This window comes from Monocercomonoides exilis (assembly GCF_001643675.1).
Source record: "Monocercomonoides exilis strain PA203 chromosome Unknown scaffold6-2077815, whole genome shotgun sequence".
NCBI classification, from domain to species: domain Eukaryota; phylum Preaxostyla; order Oxymonadida; family Polymastigidae; genus Monocercomonoides; species Monocercomonoides exilis.
The window spans coordinates 1,428,666-1,443,311 of NW_027150551.1; the positions used below are offsets into that span (position 1 = coordinate 1,428,666).

General features: G+C 38.5%; 2 protein-coding genes across 2 annotated transcripts; one reads left to right on the forward strand and one right to left on the reverse strand.

Annotated features, from left to right (window-relative positions):
* Positions 1 to 539: 539 nt before the first annotated feature.
* MONOS_5101 (uncharacterized protein) lies at positions 540 to 13,321 on the reverse strand. Its single transcript, XM_067875221.1, has one exon. It carries the CDS (start codon positions 13,273 to 13,275, stop codon positions 802 to 804), a length of 12,474 nt encoding a protein of 4,157 aa, XP_067733928.1. The 5' UTR covers positions 13,276 to 13,321; the 3' UTR covers positions 540 to 801.
* Positions 13,322 to 13,469: 148 nt separating this feature from the next.
* Positions 13,470 to 14,575, forward strand: MONOS_5102 (putative mRNA turnover protein 4; the record flags this gene model as incomplete). Its single annotated transcript, XM_067875222.1, has 5 exons — positions 13,470 to 13,669; positions 13,732 to 13,822; positions 13,883 to 14,153; positions 14,214 to 14,290; positions 14,399 to 14,575. 5 exons carry the CDS (start codon positions 13,470 to 13,472, stop codon positions 14,489 to 14,491), a joined length of 732 nt encoding a protein of 243 aa, XP_067733929.1. The 3' UTR covers positions 14,492 to 14,575.
* Positions 14,576 to 14,646: the final 71 nt, after the last annotated feature.

A 14,646-nucleotide genomic window follows, 5' to 3' on the forward strand; every position in this document is an offset into this window, starting at 1 on the left:
CAAAATTGAAAACGATTTTAATTCAATTGAAAAATAAAATAAAAAAAAAAAACATAAACAAATTAAAGACGTTCAAAAATGTTGCATATACAAATATATATAGAAATAATCGAATTATTAAGCAGTAAATCTACTCAAACATTCATAAATAATGAATTATTTAAAACCATTGAGCTTTTTCAAGAAACGCACAATTAAAGTCAATCTAAACTTCCACTACGTAACATTCGGACAAATCACTAAACATATCAAATGAACAAGAAAATTATCAAAAATTTTAAATTCTTTTTTTGTAAGAATTAAATATTTACATACATAAAATGCATATAAATAACAAATGAAAAGCATTTTCTTCTTTTGTGTGACTTTCAAAAACGCAAACACGATCCAAAAGAAGCACATAAAAAAACTTTCAGAACAAAGCAATCAAGCTGATTTAAAAAAAGAAATAACGAAAAACCCCTGCCTCTTCTCTCCTCCTCCTCCTCCTCCTCCTCCTCCTCCTCTTGCTATATTCACCACCCACAAATCTCTCCCATTTGCACTCTCAGAAGGATTATCCCTCCAATTGACAAATCAAAAACCCACATTGCAAACAAGGCACACAGTCACAATAAACAGCGCTTCTAACAGCTTTCCTTGCACCCACACTGCAGACCTTCATTCATGCATTTCTCCCTGCCTCATCATCACAGCCTCATTTCCTCTCTTTCCTCCCTCGCCCTTTTCCTCTCTCGCTCTTTTCATCCTCCATTTCTCCAGCCATCGCAATATTCACGATTCGCTCTCCTCCCAATTCCCTCAACTCACCCAGCTCCACCCATCATCTCGGCTTCCCCTTTCTCCTGACTCTTCCTGCTCCTCATTCTCAACATCGATCGCATCCGACACAGTCATCACCACAGCCCCGCTCGGGAAACGCTGGATGAACTCTCGCTTCACAACAACAAGGCTCGGCCGGCTCTCCACTGCGCTGCTCCAGCACGCCACAACCACCCTCCCCAGCCCACACTCCTGCTCCTCCCCAGCCTCCGGCCGCTCCTGCCCCCGCATCTTCTCAAACGCCGCCTCTCCACAATACTCAAAAAACGGAATCTCCAGCCGCAGGCACTCCCACAGCATCACCCCGATCGTGAACACAACCGACGCCTTCGTTGCGCCCACATTCCTCCCTGCCCCCAGCTCTGGCGCCCTCCACCGCAGACACTCCTTCCCCATGTCCAGCTCCTCCTCAAAAGCCGATGACGGTGGCGGCAATTTGGTGAACCGCTCACTCTTCACAGAAGCGTCAGAGGAAGATGTGACAATCGTGGAGGTCGAAGAGATGGATGACGAATCAGAAGACGAATCATCAGAAGACGAGCAGTCTGAGTGGAGCGCAATGCAGATCACCATGTGTTCTGAGAACAGCACAATGTGCGGGCTCAGGCTGCCCAGCGATTGCAGTGGATTCTCCATCTCGTCAAACGAGTGCAGCGCCACATTTGCCACCCAGAACAGGATCTGGGCTGCTGTTTGCTCCCTCTCTTCAAGACTCCCAATCGCCATTTCTTTCTTCTCATTCCTTCCATGCAACAGCATAAACAGCGAGTCTCGCAGGTCCACAATCAGCTTCTCATGAGGAGACGAGCATGCCATTGCATCCACCAAGTTCGACATTGAAGAGGTTGTGGGGCACAGATCCTCTCCTCGAACAAATGTTGTGTCTGTATCTGAAGTATCTGTTGATGAAGTGGAAGAGATAGATGGCGATGGTATTCTCTTTCTCACCTCTTCCTCTTCCTCCTTCTCCTTCTCATCAACCGCTTCAAGTGCCCATTCTGGAATCTTGTCTGAATCTCTCCCCAGAATGTATTCTGTTGATCCACTCTCGGATAGAAGATGCTCTGAAGACTCTGAGTGTCCCAAGCTTTTCTCATACACCCTCTTCTTTATCTTTTCTTCATTCTTCTTTTCGTCATCTCTTTCAGCTCTCCTCCACTGAGCCTCAGGTGACATCTCCATCGTCACCATCTCAAACGCCTTCGGGTCCTTTCTCATTGTATCTGCCACAATCTCCTCTAGCTCTTTTGCCCGCTCCTTCGCCTTCTTCCACCGAACAACAAACACCACAAGCCCCATCAAAACAATCACAAACAGCGCACCCACCACAATCACCACCCACGACACCCTCCCTCTGCTCCCGCCTTCTGCCTCGTTCCCTCTGCCCTCTCTTTCTGATTCTGTTCTGTTCTTCAGCACAGCCCTTCCTCTTCTGCACTTTCCCCCTTTGCACCCAAACTCAACACCAACTGCAACCTCTTCCTCTGCTTTCGCTCCTTTCACGACCTCTCCACCAATCACCCCAATCGCTACCTCTTCCGACAGAAGCCCCTCTTCCTCAAATTCGTACGTCACCACTTTTTCCTCTTCTCCTACAACCACACTCACTCTGAACCACATCTCACACGGAATCAGCAGCCACCCATGAAACACCAGCCTTATTCTCCTCCATTCTTCCTCTTCCTCCATCTCCACCCTCTCAACCCCCGGGATGAAGAACTCTGATTCTCTCTCCTCCGCTATTCCCTTCATCACACATCCTTCACTCACCATCCACAGAGACGAGTCATCTTTTGCCCCATCCCCTCCCTTCAAGCTCACAATATCCACTACCCCCGAATCCTTGCACAGCACGTTCCTCCGAAACGATGGATACTTTTCAAACCCAGGATCGTTCCCCACAAACTCTCCCTTTTCAATCTCAACTTTCCCTCCAGATACCCCCACCCCTCCTTCACTCGAGTTCGCAACCGTTGTCTCTCTCATCGTTGCATTGCTGTTTTCTATGCTAATCAATGATCCATTCCACACGCAAATTTCTTGAGCATCGTTTGCTGGCAAATTTTCATTTTTCAGCTTCCCTTCAAAATTGCATGAATCTATCGTAGCTTCATGAATGAATCTTAAATCAAATATGCTCCCAAACTTTGAAATCGAGAAACATTCAGAAATGGAACAATTTATTGAATCAAACACATTATAATTTTTCCCATCCAAAATCAAAATGCTTGCACCCGCTGTTGATTTGCTTATATTCTGAAATGAACACAAAGTGAGTTTTAGCGTTTTCTCGTATTTGGAATTCTCGAAGTTTAGACCTGATGGCCCAGCTAAACTGATTAATGATCCATGTTCAAGTGTGATGCATTCAATTGTAATTTCCTTTAGTACGATATTTGAAGAGATCGCATCAGATTGGATAAGCGAAAATGAAAGTGAGATATAACTTATTGAAACATCAACAATATAAATTGATGATTCACCATCAATGAAGAAAAAATCTGATCCAACTTGAACATTTTTTGCTGAAAAGTTTTCAATATTTAGTTCTCCTCCATGAACAGAAAATATATGAAATGGAACATTTCCTTTCTCTTTCTCTTCTTCACCTTCCACCTGGACTTTTGATATCAGAATCACCCCGGAATTTATATCCATAAATGTTTTATGCAAGGATTCAAAAAGGCGAGAAAATTTGAAAGTTAGATAGCTAAGCTCAACATTTGCGTTTGCATTTATTACACATTCACAAGCGCACTGCATCTGCAATCCAATTCGAACAATTGCTTGCTCTTTCAACTTTGAACGGATCGTTATTTCATCAAGTATTATCTCCCTTTCAATCTTGCTTTCTCCTTCAATCAGAATCTGACTTTCAAAAATCCTCGTCACATGATCAAGTCCATATGCAATCGTTGAACAAGGAAGCATTCTTGTTCCACATTTCCTTGAATTATCATTTTCAATGTCAATAGCAGATGATACAAAAATTGTGTCTGATTGATATATCATGATAAAATCAAGAAGATTCACAGGTATATCAGAATAATTCGAATGGTCAATGCCGTACATTGCATTTATCTGATTGTACACTTCGCTGCTGAACACCTGCCTGAACTGCGTCTCGTTAATTTGCGATGAGATGTTCTGGCATTCAATAAATAGATCTCTTCCTGAATATGCTGTATTCGATTCAAAGCCGATCGAAGCAAACATCATCGGCAGATCACCTTCAAACGTTGTACCAATGAAAATCCCTCCACCTCTTCCTTTTGAAGTCGAACATCCACACTGGCGAATAGCTGTACTCCACACTTTAACACTTCCGCCTTTATCCAGATGCATCATCATCATTCCTCCTTTTTCGGATAGAGACGAGGAGCACATCTGAACGCTGCTTTTGTTTACAACAACATCCAGCAAATGAGATGAATTGCAATTCAATACTCCTGGCCCATTCCCATTCTTCACAATTGCTTCAAATGATGAATTATCAATCTTAAACATTGAAATGCTTTCAGGCTCCTCATCCTCCATCTTTGATTCTTTTGCTCTCTGAACATCCAATACTGATCCTTTCCACATATTTACAGACGATACAATTATATTTTTGACTTCACATTTTCTTGCCCCGCAAACAACAAATATGCTTCTGTCTGCATTCACATTCACAACATCCACTTCTTCGACAATCAGTTCTCCTCCATCGCACAACAAAAACGAAAATAATCCTGGTGTAATAGATGTATGAAGAGATCTCATTGAACACTTCCGTAACAAAATTTCTCCATTTTCATTCAAAATCAATGCTTCTCTATCGTTTTTGAATGTTTCACTTGCAACAAACTCAATTCCAACAACTCTCAGACTCTTTTTGTTCAAAATAGCAATGTCTCCTCCTTTGCTTTCTCCAAATGAAATCGTTCCCATTCTTTTTTCTTCACTCATCATGACTAACGATCCAATCTCAAATCCAGATAGATTACAAGTTTCATAAATTCCAATTTCATCCTTCACAACAACTTTTTTCACTTCTCCTTCATCGATATGATTTAGTCCCATCATTAACGATCCACATGGCTCGCTTTCACTTCCACACCGCAATGCATCATATCCATCTCTCGATACATGCACCTCACTTCCTCTGTACTCCACAATAAACATTAGCAAATCCACATAATCAAATGAATTGTCACTTCCAGCGAACAGATTTCCATCTGTTTCACTCGAAAGTCCGTCTATTTTAAAGCTTTCTGTTGTGATGCTCTCATTCAAATTAACATCCCAAATAAAAATGTTTACACCTAACGATGCACAATTCTCTTCAAATTCAACTTTTTCAAATGCAAATTTGTTTGCACTCAATGCTTCCATGCTATTAACAAGAGCGCCGCCTCCTTTTCCACTATCTGTATTGCACTTGCATCTCTTTATCATTGTCTCCTTTAAAAGCACACGCCCTTGCCCTTTGATTTCCGCATGTATCGCACCTCCATTTTCTGATCTCATCGAATTAATATCTTTCATTTCGCACCCACATAATATCACATCCCCGTATGCAGCTCCTCTCAGCACGATACCTTCCTTCGCTAAGTCTGACTCCAATTTCGAAAAAATGCTTCTATTCAATAAAATACCAGACATTTCATTTTTTGATGCTTCCTTTGCAGTTGTTGAAGGAGACAAAGCAAACACAGAACAGTCTCCAAGTTCAACATCCTCAATCATAATTCTTTCAATTGACATCGTCGCAGCTGCCGACAATTCAAATAACGAAACCGACGAAGAATAATTCTGCACTTTGCACTCATTCATTATCACACTTCCAGATCCTACAACAACAATACTAAACTCGATAGCTATATCACTGATAATTTTGAATATGCAATGGTCAAGAAGAATGCCCTCAGAATACGCATTTGAAAAAATGAGACACGTTACAGCTCCACAAGATGGTTGAAGGAGCAAAAAGTCTATCCAAAGAATATCTAAAGAATCACCATTCATCAACACACCTTTGACTTTGTCACGAATATTGTTTGTGGAAATTTCTAGAGTTGCATATAACGATTGCTCCATTGTGGAAGAAAAAATTGAAAATCTGGAAACGTCATAACAATCGCTTACATATGTTGATCCATCAACAACCATTTCGTGTACATCCATGCTCTTTTCAGTGTTGCTGTATCCTCTCCAAAACGTCTGACAAGGATATCCAATCATTCCACACCCGTTCATATCATATCCTTTTTCAGAAACAAAAACACGCGAAGAGTGGTACTGCTCCAGGAAATGAACCAAATTAACTGGTTTTTCGATGAAATATTCAGCATCTTCTCCTTTCAAATCAATGCTCACTTCTTCGATGGATGACAGATTCACAAAACAAGTGGACCTGATAGTTTCATTCAGAGAAATGCTGAAAACAAATACGTCTCTTCCATAAGTTGCTGAGTTGTTTCCAAATGATACGTCTTTTAGCAAATAATTAGATTGGAAACTTTCACCAAACGAAAGATATATTCCTCCTCCTTTTTCATTCACTGCAACGGTTTTGCAATTCTTTAGGCTGCAGTTCTCAAATTTCATCATTTCACTTCCGCTCATCTCATTTTTTGTCCCTCCTCCATTTCCTTTCTCAGCTCTGCAACCATCAAAGCAGCTTCCGTTCTTCACAGAAAGATCCTGAACATTCCTTGTCTGAAATAAAGTCAACTCAGATGAGCAATTAACAACACAAACACCATTCACTTCAACAATCTTGCAATCTTCGCAAGTTATAAGTGTGCAACCAGCAGAATGAACATTCATTATTTCTGTATTCTCAATTACAAATGTGCAATTATTTCCCGAGAAAACTCCCCCAATCCCCTTAAATGGGCCACATTCAATTGCAATACCACTCATCATAATAAGTCCGCCACTTCCTCTAACAATCCATATATCTTCTATCATTTCGGTGCCCTCGCCAGTTCCAAACGAACAGTTCACAATAGAACATTCACCAGAGGAAACTATCAAAACTTCTGTGAATGACGAAATGCAAGGAAGAATAATTCGCAGTCTATTCAGAGTTAATCCAGCATTTGCTCCTCCATTTTTCAGCTCTAAATGCCCTCCTTCCTCTATAATTATTAAAGAATTTTCGTTTTTTTTCCCTCTGATTGTCAGAGACTTTTCATTTCGTTCCACAATTCCACCAATTGCTCCACTCTCAATAATTTGAATTATCGACTGATTATTGTTCATTCTTTCAATCCCAAATACCACATCAAGGCACGGTTTCACCTCAATCCCGCAGTCATTTGAGTTTTCTCCATCATTTCCTTTAACAAATACAATCGCATCATCTGCGGGAAACAGATAAGGCAGCATCGATATACTCCTCCCTGTTGAAGTTTCAAAAACCCACAATTGCTTTTTTTCAAGATCATCCTCATCTGCAGATCCTGCCCACCACATTGCATTTACCGATACTCGTGCAGTTGGGCAAACAACAAACACATCTTTTCCCTCAAACGCTTCGTTTCCGCCAAACTCGATATTTTTCATTGAATAAGTCAACTCTGTTGAACTTAGCGTTAAATGAATTCCTCCTCCATGTCCGCTTTCTGTGTCCACTTTACTCTCCTTCACTTCGTTAGAATCACACTCAAAAACGCCTCCTTTCTTCACCTCAACAAATACACTTCCTCCTTTTCCACTTTCATCCAAACATGTAATGTTCCAAAAGAAGCACTCTTTCACAATTGCTTTCTTTTCAAAACCAACAATTCCAACAATAGCCCCTCCATCCCCATCATTCCTTACCAACTCTTCAAATGTGTTGTTCTTCAGTTGTATTGTGGTAAGTTCAGCGAAAGCAATGGCTGGATGGCTGGAGAATGCTGACGAATTAAACGTCGAGTTTTCACATCTGACAGAAGCAACTTCATTTACGCACACCAATCCAATGCCTCCTTCACTTTTCACGTTTTCGAACACAACAGAATCAATCACTCCATGAGCTTCCATCCCTTCAATAATTATAGCTTCTGTTGATAAAAACTCAATATCCTTCATCAACACACTCTCAATCACCATTGCTCCTGAGCAACACTTCGCAAACTGATATTCCAACGAACCAGATTCAGCTTCGATGCTGCACTTCGTTACATTTAAAGTTCCTCCTAAACAAATAAACAGGCTGTTGTGTACGCCAGATATTCTTGGTGGAGCACAAAATAGAATGTGAGAAAGCGAAGCCACTGACTCTTTCACAACGAATATACCTTCTTCACTCCCTCCGATGCTCTCATTAATTTTCACCAATTCCATTTCACTACTTGTATCAATATTCATTTCCTGTGTATCAATTATCACTTCGCATATGATCTTGAATCCAGAAAGTATTCGGATATTCGCATTATTCCCTTCAAAGCGAGTTCTGCCAGCATATCCAATTGTCAAACATGGATACCATTCAAATCCACACAACGCATAATCAACACCACCTATTCCAACATATCCAGGCTCGCTCCACTCATTCACAAATAATGAAAGTGGCACAATCACGTTATCTTTCCAATCCAGTCCCACAAATTCGTTGCTCAACGTATTTGTTCCAAAAGCTCCTATCTTTAACGAAGATTTTGAAAAGCTCTTACTCAGCTCATGTCCTTCACCAAACAAATTTATTCCAATCCTTGCCTCGTTGTTCTCAAACGAAAGGCTTTCGAGAACAAAGTTTTTTGAGCCCTTCCCACAACACTCGATCGAAACGCCTCCTCCATATCCTTCTCCATTTCTGTCTTTCATGCTTTTACATCTTCTAAATAATGTACTTACTCCTTCATTCCCAATTCGAATCATTCCATTTTCCTTAATCTTTACTTTCATACCTCCACCGCTTCCGGCTTCTGCAGTGCAATCTGAAACAACAACACCTCTCCACTCAAAACTCGTCCCTTCTCCCACAATTGCTGATGCAACAGTTCCATTTCCTTCCTTTCTTTTCCAACTGCTGAAGTTCGAGTTTGATACTGACATGCTCCTTCCTTCACTCATCCATACAGCCGTACAACTTGTTAACTCTGAATTCCCCGTTATCACACAGCCATGAATCGAAAGTGCTCCTTTTTCTGAAACTTCAATTAGTCCCGTTGAAATTGTTGAGCTGCAGCCTGAAATGTCACTTGAAGATAAAGTAATTAACCCTTCGCCTGATGCTTCACAGAACTGACAATCCAAAAAACATATTCCATGCACAATTACTGAAGAAAGAATCGCTGATCCCTTAATAACTTCCAACATCTTATAGTCCACAGATGTACCACTTTTCAACTCGATTTTTGTCGAGATAATTGATAAAACTCCTTCCACATTGCGAAACAACCCTTTCCGTCCATTCAATTGTGTTGGTACTTTTATTTTCACATTTTCCACAACTGTAGACGCACCATTTTGCACCAACACTTCAAGTATCTTTTCTCCTTCCGCAGTAATGTTTATTTCATTTTCCAACGCTTTTCCTTTTATCTCCACTTTCCCCTCCATCACAATGTGTTCGTGGCTCATCTCCACGCTGCCTTCAATTTCACTGCAAATACCAAGGATGCCTTTCCTCTTTTCAAGAGCAAAATCCAATGTTAAGCATGGATACCCGTCATAACCACATTTATCAAAATCATTTCCGTTTTCGCCACCAACAGTAATTGACACAGGTTCTGAGCGAAGATATAGCACTAATGGAATTGCATACTGCTTCTCATTCTCAAATCCCATTAGTGTGGACATATCTGTTATGTTTGTGCTGAATCCAATGCTCCTGTTATTGATAACTTCTGTAAAGCTTCTAGCTTCCACAAACATATCTCTTCCATATTTAGATGCATTGCACATCACGAACTTGACCATCGTAAGCAAGAAATCTCTACCGCCTTTCACCTTCAAGATCATCCCTCCACCAAGTCCTCCACTCAAATCCTCGCCATTTGCATAACATTTCTCAAAAGTCACACTCATCTCGTTTCCTATTCGGATAATTCCTTCATCTTCAATCACAACTCTTATGCCTCCGCCATTTCCCATTTTGCACTTCCCATTTAGCAGTCCTCCATCAATGCTCATTCTTTGACTCGTCCCAACCATTCCATTCACAAGGCTCCCATCACCATGTTCCAATACAACAGAAGAAAAGTTGCACATGGAAATATTAACATTTTTTGCTCTCTCATTCTTTAAGAAAGAACATTCATTCATATGAATGTCTGAGACACTCAAATCGCTCATATCAATTTCGCTCATCAATCCGCAAACATATACAAAAGGCGTGGAAATCAATGAAAGCGATGATATAGATAGCTTCTTCATTGAAGCCTTTCCGGCTCTCATAACGAGAAAATGGTGTTCTATCGTATCAACGGTTTCATCCTCGCACACATCGCACTCATTCATAGAGATTCTCGCTCTCTCTTCAAGCAATGCTACAACACTCATTTCGGAATACAAAAGCGACGATTGAAGCATGAATCTCAGAAGCTCAATCGTTACATTGCTCTCAACAATAAGCACACCATTTGTAGATCCTGTGCTTCCAACCGCCATCACAGAGGATTTTTCATCAACACCTCCAAGAACATATCCTCGTTCATCTTCAAATATCATGTTTTCCATAATTCGATATTGCTGATGAAATATTATTTCTCGATTCGTTTCTTCCAATTGCAAAATCGAATATTTCAGTGTTTTGCACGGGTAATTGAAAAAACCGCATGCTGACACATCACGCCCCTCATTTCCAACTGCCACTTTTTCTTCTCGACTCAGAACATAGTATTCCAAAGGAATGAATACACCATCCCATTTTTCATCAATTCCAATAACATCTTCCAGAACTTCTGAAAAACGACACATAAACTCCATTGAGCTGTTTGTAATGCTGGTCTTCAGATCGGTTGACTCAACGAACACATCATTTCCACATTTAGCCTCATTTCTCTCAAATCCCACATTTTTAAAGCAATAGTCAAACGAAGCATTACACAGCCTTAGATATATTCCTCCTCCTCTTCCTCTACTCCCTTCTCTCGAAGATGCTCGACAACCTGAAAACTGTGTTGAATTTGCAATAGACGAACAATTCCCAACAGACAATCTTCCGCTCCCTCCAGCACTAAAGTGCACACATCCACCGTTTCCATTTTCGCATGCACACTCGGAAAATGTGCAGTTGTCAAGATCAAACTTCTCGTCATTGTCAATAGAAATCCTTAATACACTTCCATCTCCTTCCACTTTTCTTATCTTTCTGATTATCACTTGGCTCATTTCTAGATGTGCCAAAGAGCCAACGGTTAACAAACTGGCTTGTTGAGCTAGCACAAAGTTCTCGATTATTGATGAAATAATAGAGGCTTTTCCTTTTTCAATCTTAACAATTGGTGATTCAATAGTATGTACACTCAATTCATTCGCACAACCAACAATACAGTTATTCACTGTTAGCTCGCCATTTCCTATTAGCTCAAATAACGAAATCAAGTTTGAATCATCAGCTATTGTTGAAGAAATATTCATGAACTCAATTTTCAGAGATCCTGTAGTTATAAAAAAAAGGGATCCATCTTTATGTGTTGTGATTAGTGTTCTTTTTAACTTATTGCTGTTTTCACTCGGGCAAATACGAATTATTTTTTCTCCAATCACCGTTTTTCCTTCGTGCACATCTTCACTCACAATCTCCAGAACCCAGCTATGTTGCTCAATTGAATGAATAATGGCACCATTTATCGTTTGGCATGTTTCGTTTATTCTCAATCCGCAAGTCCATTTTGCGTCATTTCCGTTTGAAGAATCAATGAGACGCTTCTCAAATAGCGGAGCCCAATCATCGCAAAATCCAAAAACACTATGATAAACTCTGTGTTGTTGACATGTCGAAAAAGTTGATAAAATTTTTTCTTTAAAAAATTTTCGTAGTGGATCAGTTATGTATATGACATTTCCTTTTGAAGATACAGAACAACTGTTGTTGTGAAAAAAACAATAATTAATATTTGAATTATTGTTATTTAAATCTCTCAAGACTGAAAAAAATAAAGCACCTCCATTGTCCGAACTTGAGGAGTTAACAATGATACATTCCGTAATGAAAAAATCTGATTTTGTTTGTTCAAATGACACAGCTCCTCCATTACTGATGTTTGTAAAACTATTTGTAACAGAGCAATTTAAAGCAGAATCTATCGATGAAGTGTAATTCACATAATCTCTTGCTCGAAAAAAAATTGTTCCTCCAGCAGAATAAGAACTCGAATTCTCAAAAGATAAATGCTGAATAGCAGCTCCATCCACAATTTCAAGGAAATGAATGCTTCCTCCATAACCTGATAATCCTGAATCAGAACATGAACAGTTCAAAAAATCTGACATATTGACGCAAACAGAGTGAAGACTTTCGCCATGAATAGCGCCACCACAATAAACTGATTTACAATTTTTAAAACTACAGCGATAAACTGTTAAATCTGTATCTTTTACAATGGCGTATATTCCACCTCCCTTGCTTGCATAACAATTCATGAATATATCATTTTCAAAATGTGAAGACTGTTGAATTGAAATATGACCTTCTTCCCCAGAATATATTGCATTTAAATTCGAATATTTTTGCATCCTGCAAAAAGTATTATTGAATGAATTCAAAAATGAATTGGGCGAATTTATTGAACGAACAATTCCTCCATCAAACACATCATTTACCATATCAAAAATGCTACATTGTATTTTGGCGAAAAAATTGCATCGAGAAATATCCCTAAAACCTTCTTCAAAATCTGCTGTTAAAGAAGAAATGTTTGTAAAGGATGAGGTTGTTATGCCCATAGAATTCAATTCTGATGAAAATATAAAAGGGATTTGAAGAAGACTAAATGAACGAAAGTATGTGTTGATTACAGAAAATGATCCTGAATGAGTTTCCATTGTTTGAATTGTTCCCTTTGCTATCAATGGAAGGTGTTTTTGCAATTGATGCAAATTATATACAGAAATATTGTTGAGAACAATATTTCCGCAACAATTAGAAAAAATGAAATTTTGTGCATATCCGAATGAATAAAATTTGGAATCTTTGACCAGGAGGTTTGAGGAAATATCAACAAGGGGAAATGCGATTTTTTCGCTGTGTTGAATTGATGAATCAGAAATTTCCACAGTAGAATTTTTGAGTGAAGTAATGAGATCTATTTCACTTGTTTCAAAAGAGCTGTGTAACTCTATGGATTTGTATTCGTCTATATTTTTTGTTGGTATGTTAATTCCGTTTTCTGATTTACCGTTCAAATTTGTTTGGGTCTCGTAAAACAAGTTATTTTCATTTTCTTGAAAATCACTAATTATCACTGTTTCACAAATTAATATCTGCCTCCAAAAAATAGCTGTAATGTTTATCAAAAAAAACGCCAACGACATCGAGTTTTGATTTCTGCAATCAACAATATTCGCAATTTTCAAATGTGAGTTGATCTAACCTTTATCTTGTTAATTTTTTGAAAACGTGAATTATTGCTGTGTCAAATATTTTTCGCATGATTTTTATAAACATGTGGGTGAAAATGTCGAAAAAGTTGGATCAAGAGTATAATTTATATTTTAAATACTTTTCAATGCCAAAATCACAAAGAAAAAAGGCTGTTATAATTTCAAAAACTGGCCAAGTTGGGAAAGAATTTAAGAAGCGTAAGAGTCTTTTGGTAGAGAAGATTCAAACAGCTGTTGACGATTACGAACGAATTATAATAATTGAACTAATTAATCAGCGAAATCATGAAATTAAACAAATTAGGACGGACTTATCTGATGGAAAGTTTTTGAATAATTTTAATTTATGAAGTGATTTTGTTCATTTGCTTGTTTTCATTGCTATAGATTTATTTTTGGAAAAAATAAAGTTATTGCAGTTGCTCTTGGGAGAACTAGGGACGAGGAAATAAAAGAAAATTTACATAAAATCGGGGAGGTTTGAAGATTCGCAGTTTTGAATGTGATCTCTAAAATAGTTGATTTTACTTACCGGTAGCATCTCCATGGCGAATGTGGTCTAATTTTTACAAATAGACCAAGAGACGAAGTGCTTTTATACTTCAGATCTTTTAAGCACAATGGTTTCGCACGTGCTGGTAGTAAAGCTTCGCAAACTGTGGTTATTCCAGCAGGAACAATCAAACAAAATGAAGAAGGATGCCTTGTCACAGTGACAAAAAGCGAGGATGATGGATTACTTGCTGCAGTCCCATTGTCAATGGAACCGTTGCTACGTTCCTTTGGATTGCCAACATTCATAAAGGATGGTATACATTTTTTTTTTTTTTTTTGAAAAAAATTTTTTTCGTTTAATTTCATCAATTCAGCGAGCATCAAAATCACTTCACCATATACAGTATGTCATGAAGATGAAATCCTTTCAGAAAAGCAATGCCAAATTTTGGTTTGTAAATTTTAAAAAAATTTTTTTTTAATTTTAAAGTCTTAATTATCATATTTATTTCTGTATATTCATTATTATTGAATTTGCGTGTTTTATGACAAACTTAAGAAACGCTTTGGGTACAAACTCAGTACTTTTGAGATTATTCCTCGAGGAATTTGGGAAAAAGAAACAGAAATTTTTGAAGAATTAAAAGGCTAAATGGTTATGAGAAATTTCATTTCACAAAAAGTTTTCATTTCAAATTTGGTGATTCAATTTCAATTTTAAACAGCAACAAAAAAAGCCAATCAGAATGATTTATTTTCAAACGGAAATTTTTTTTATCATAATTATTTTTTGAAGCAATTGATAAT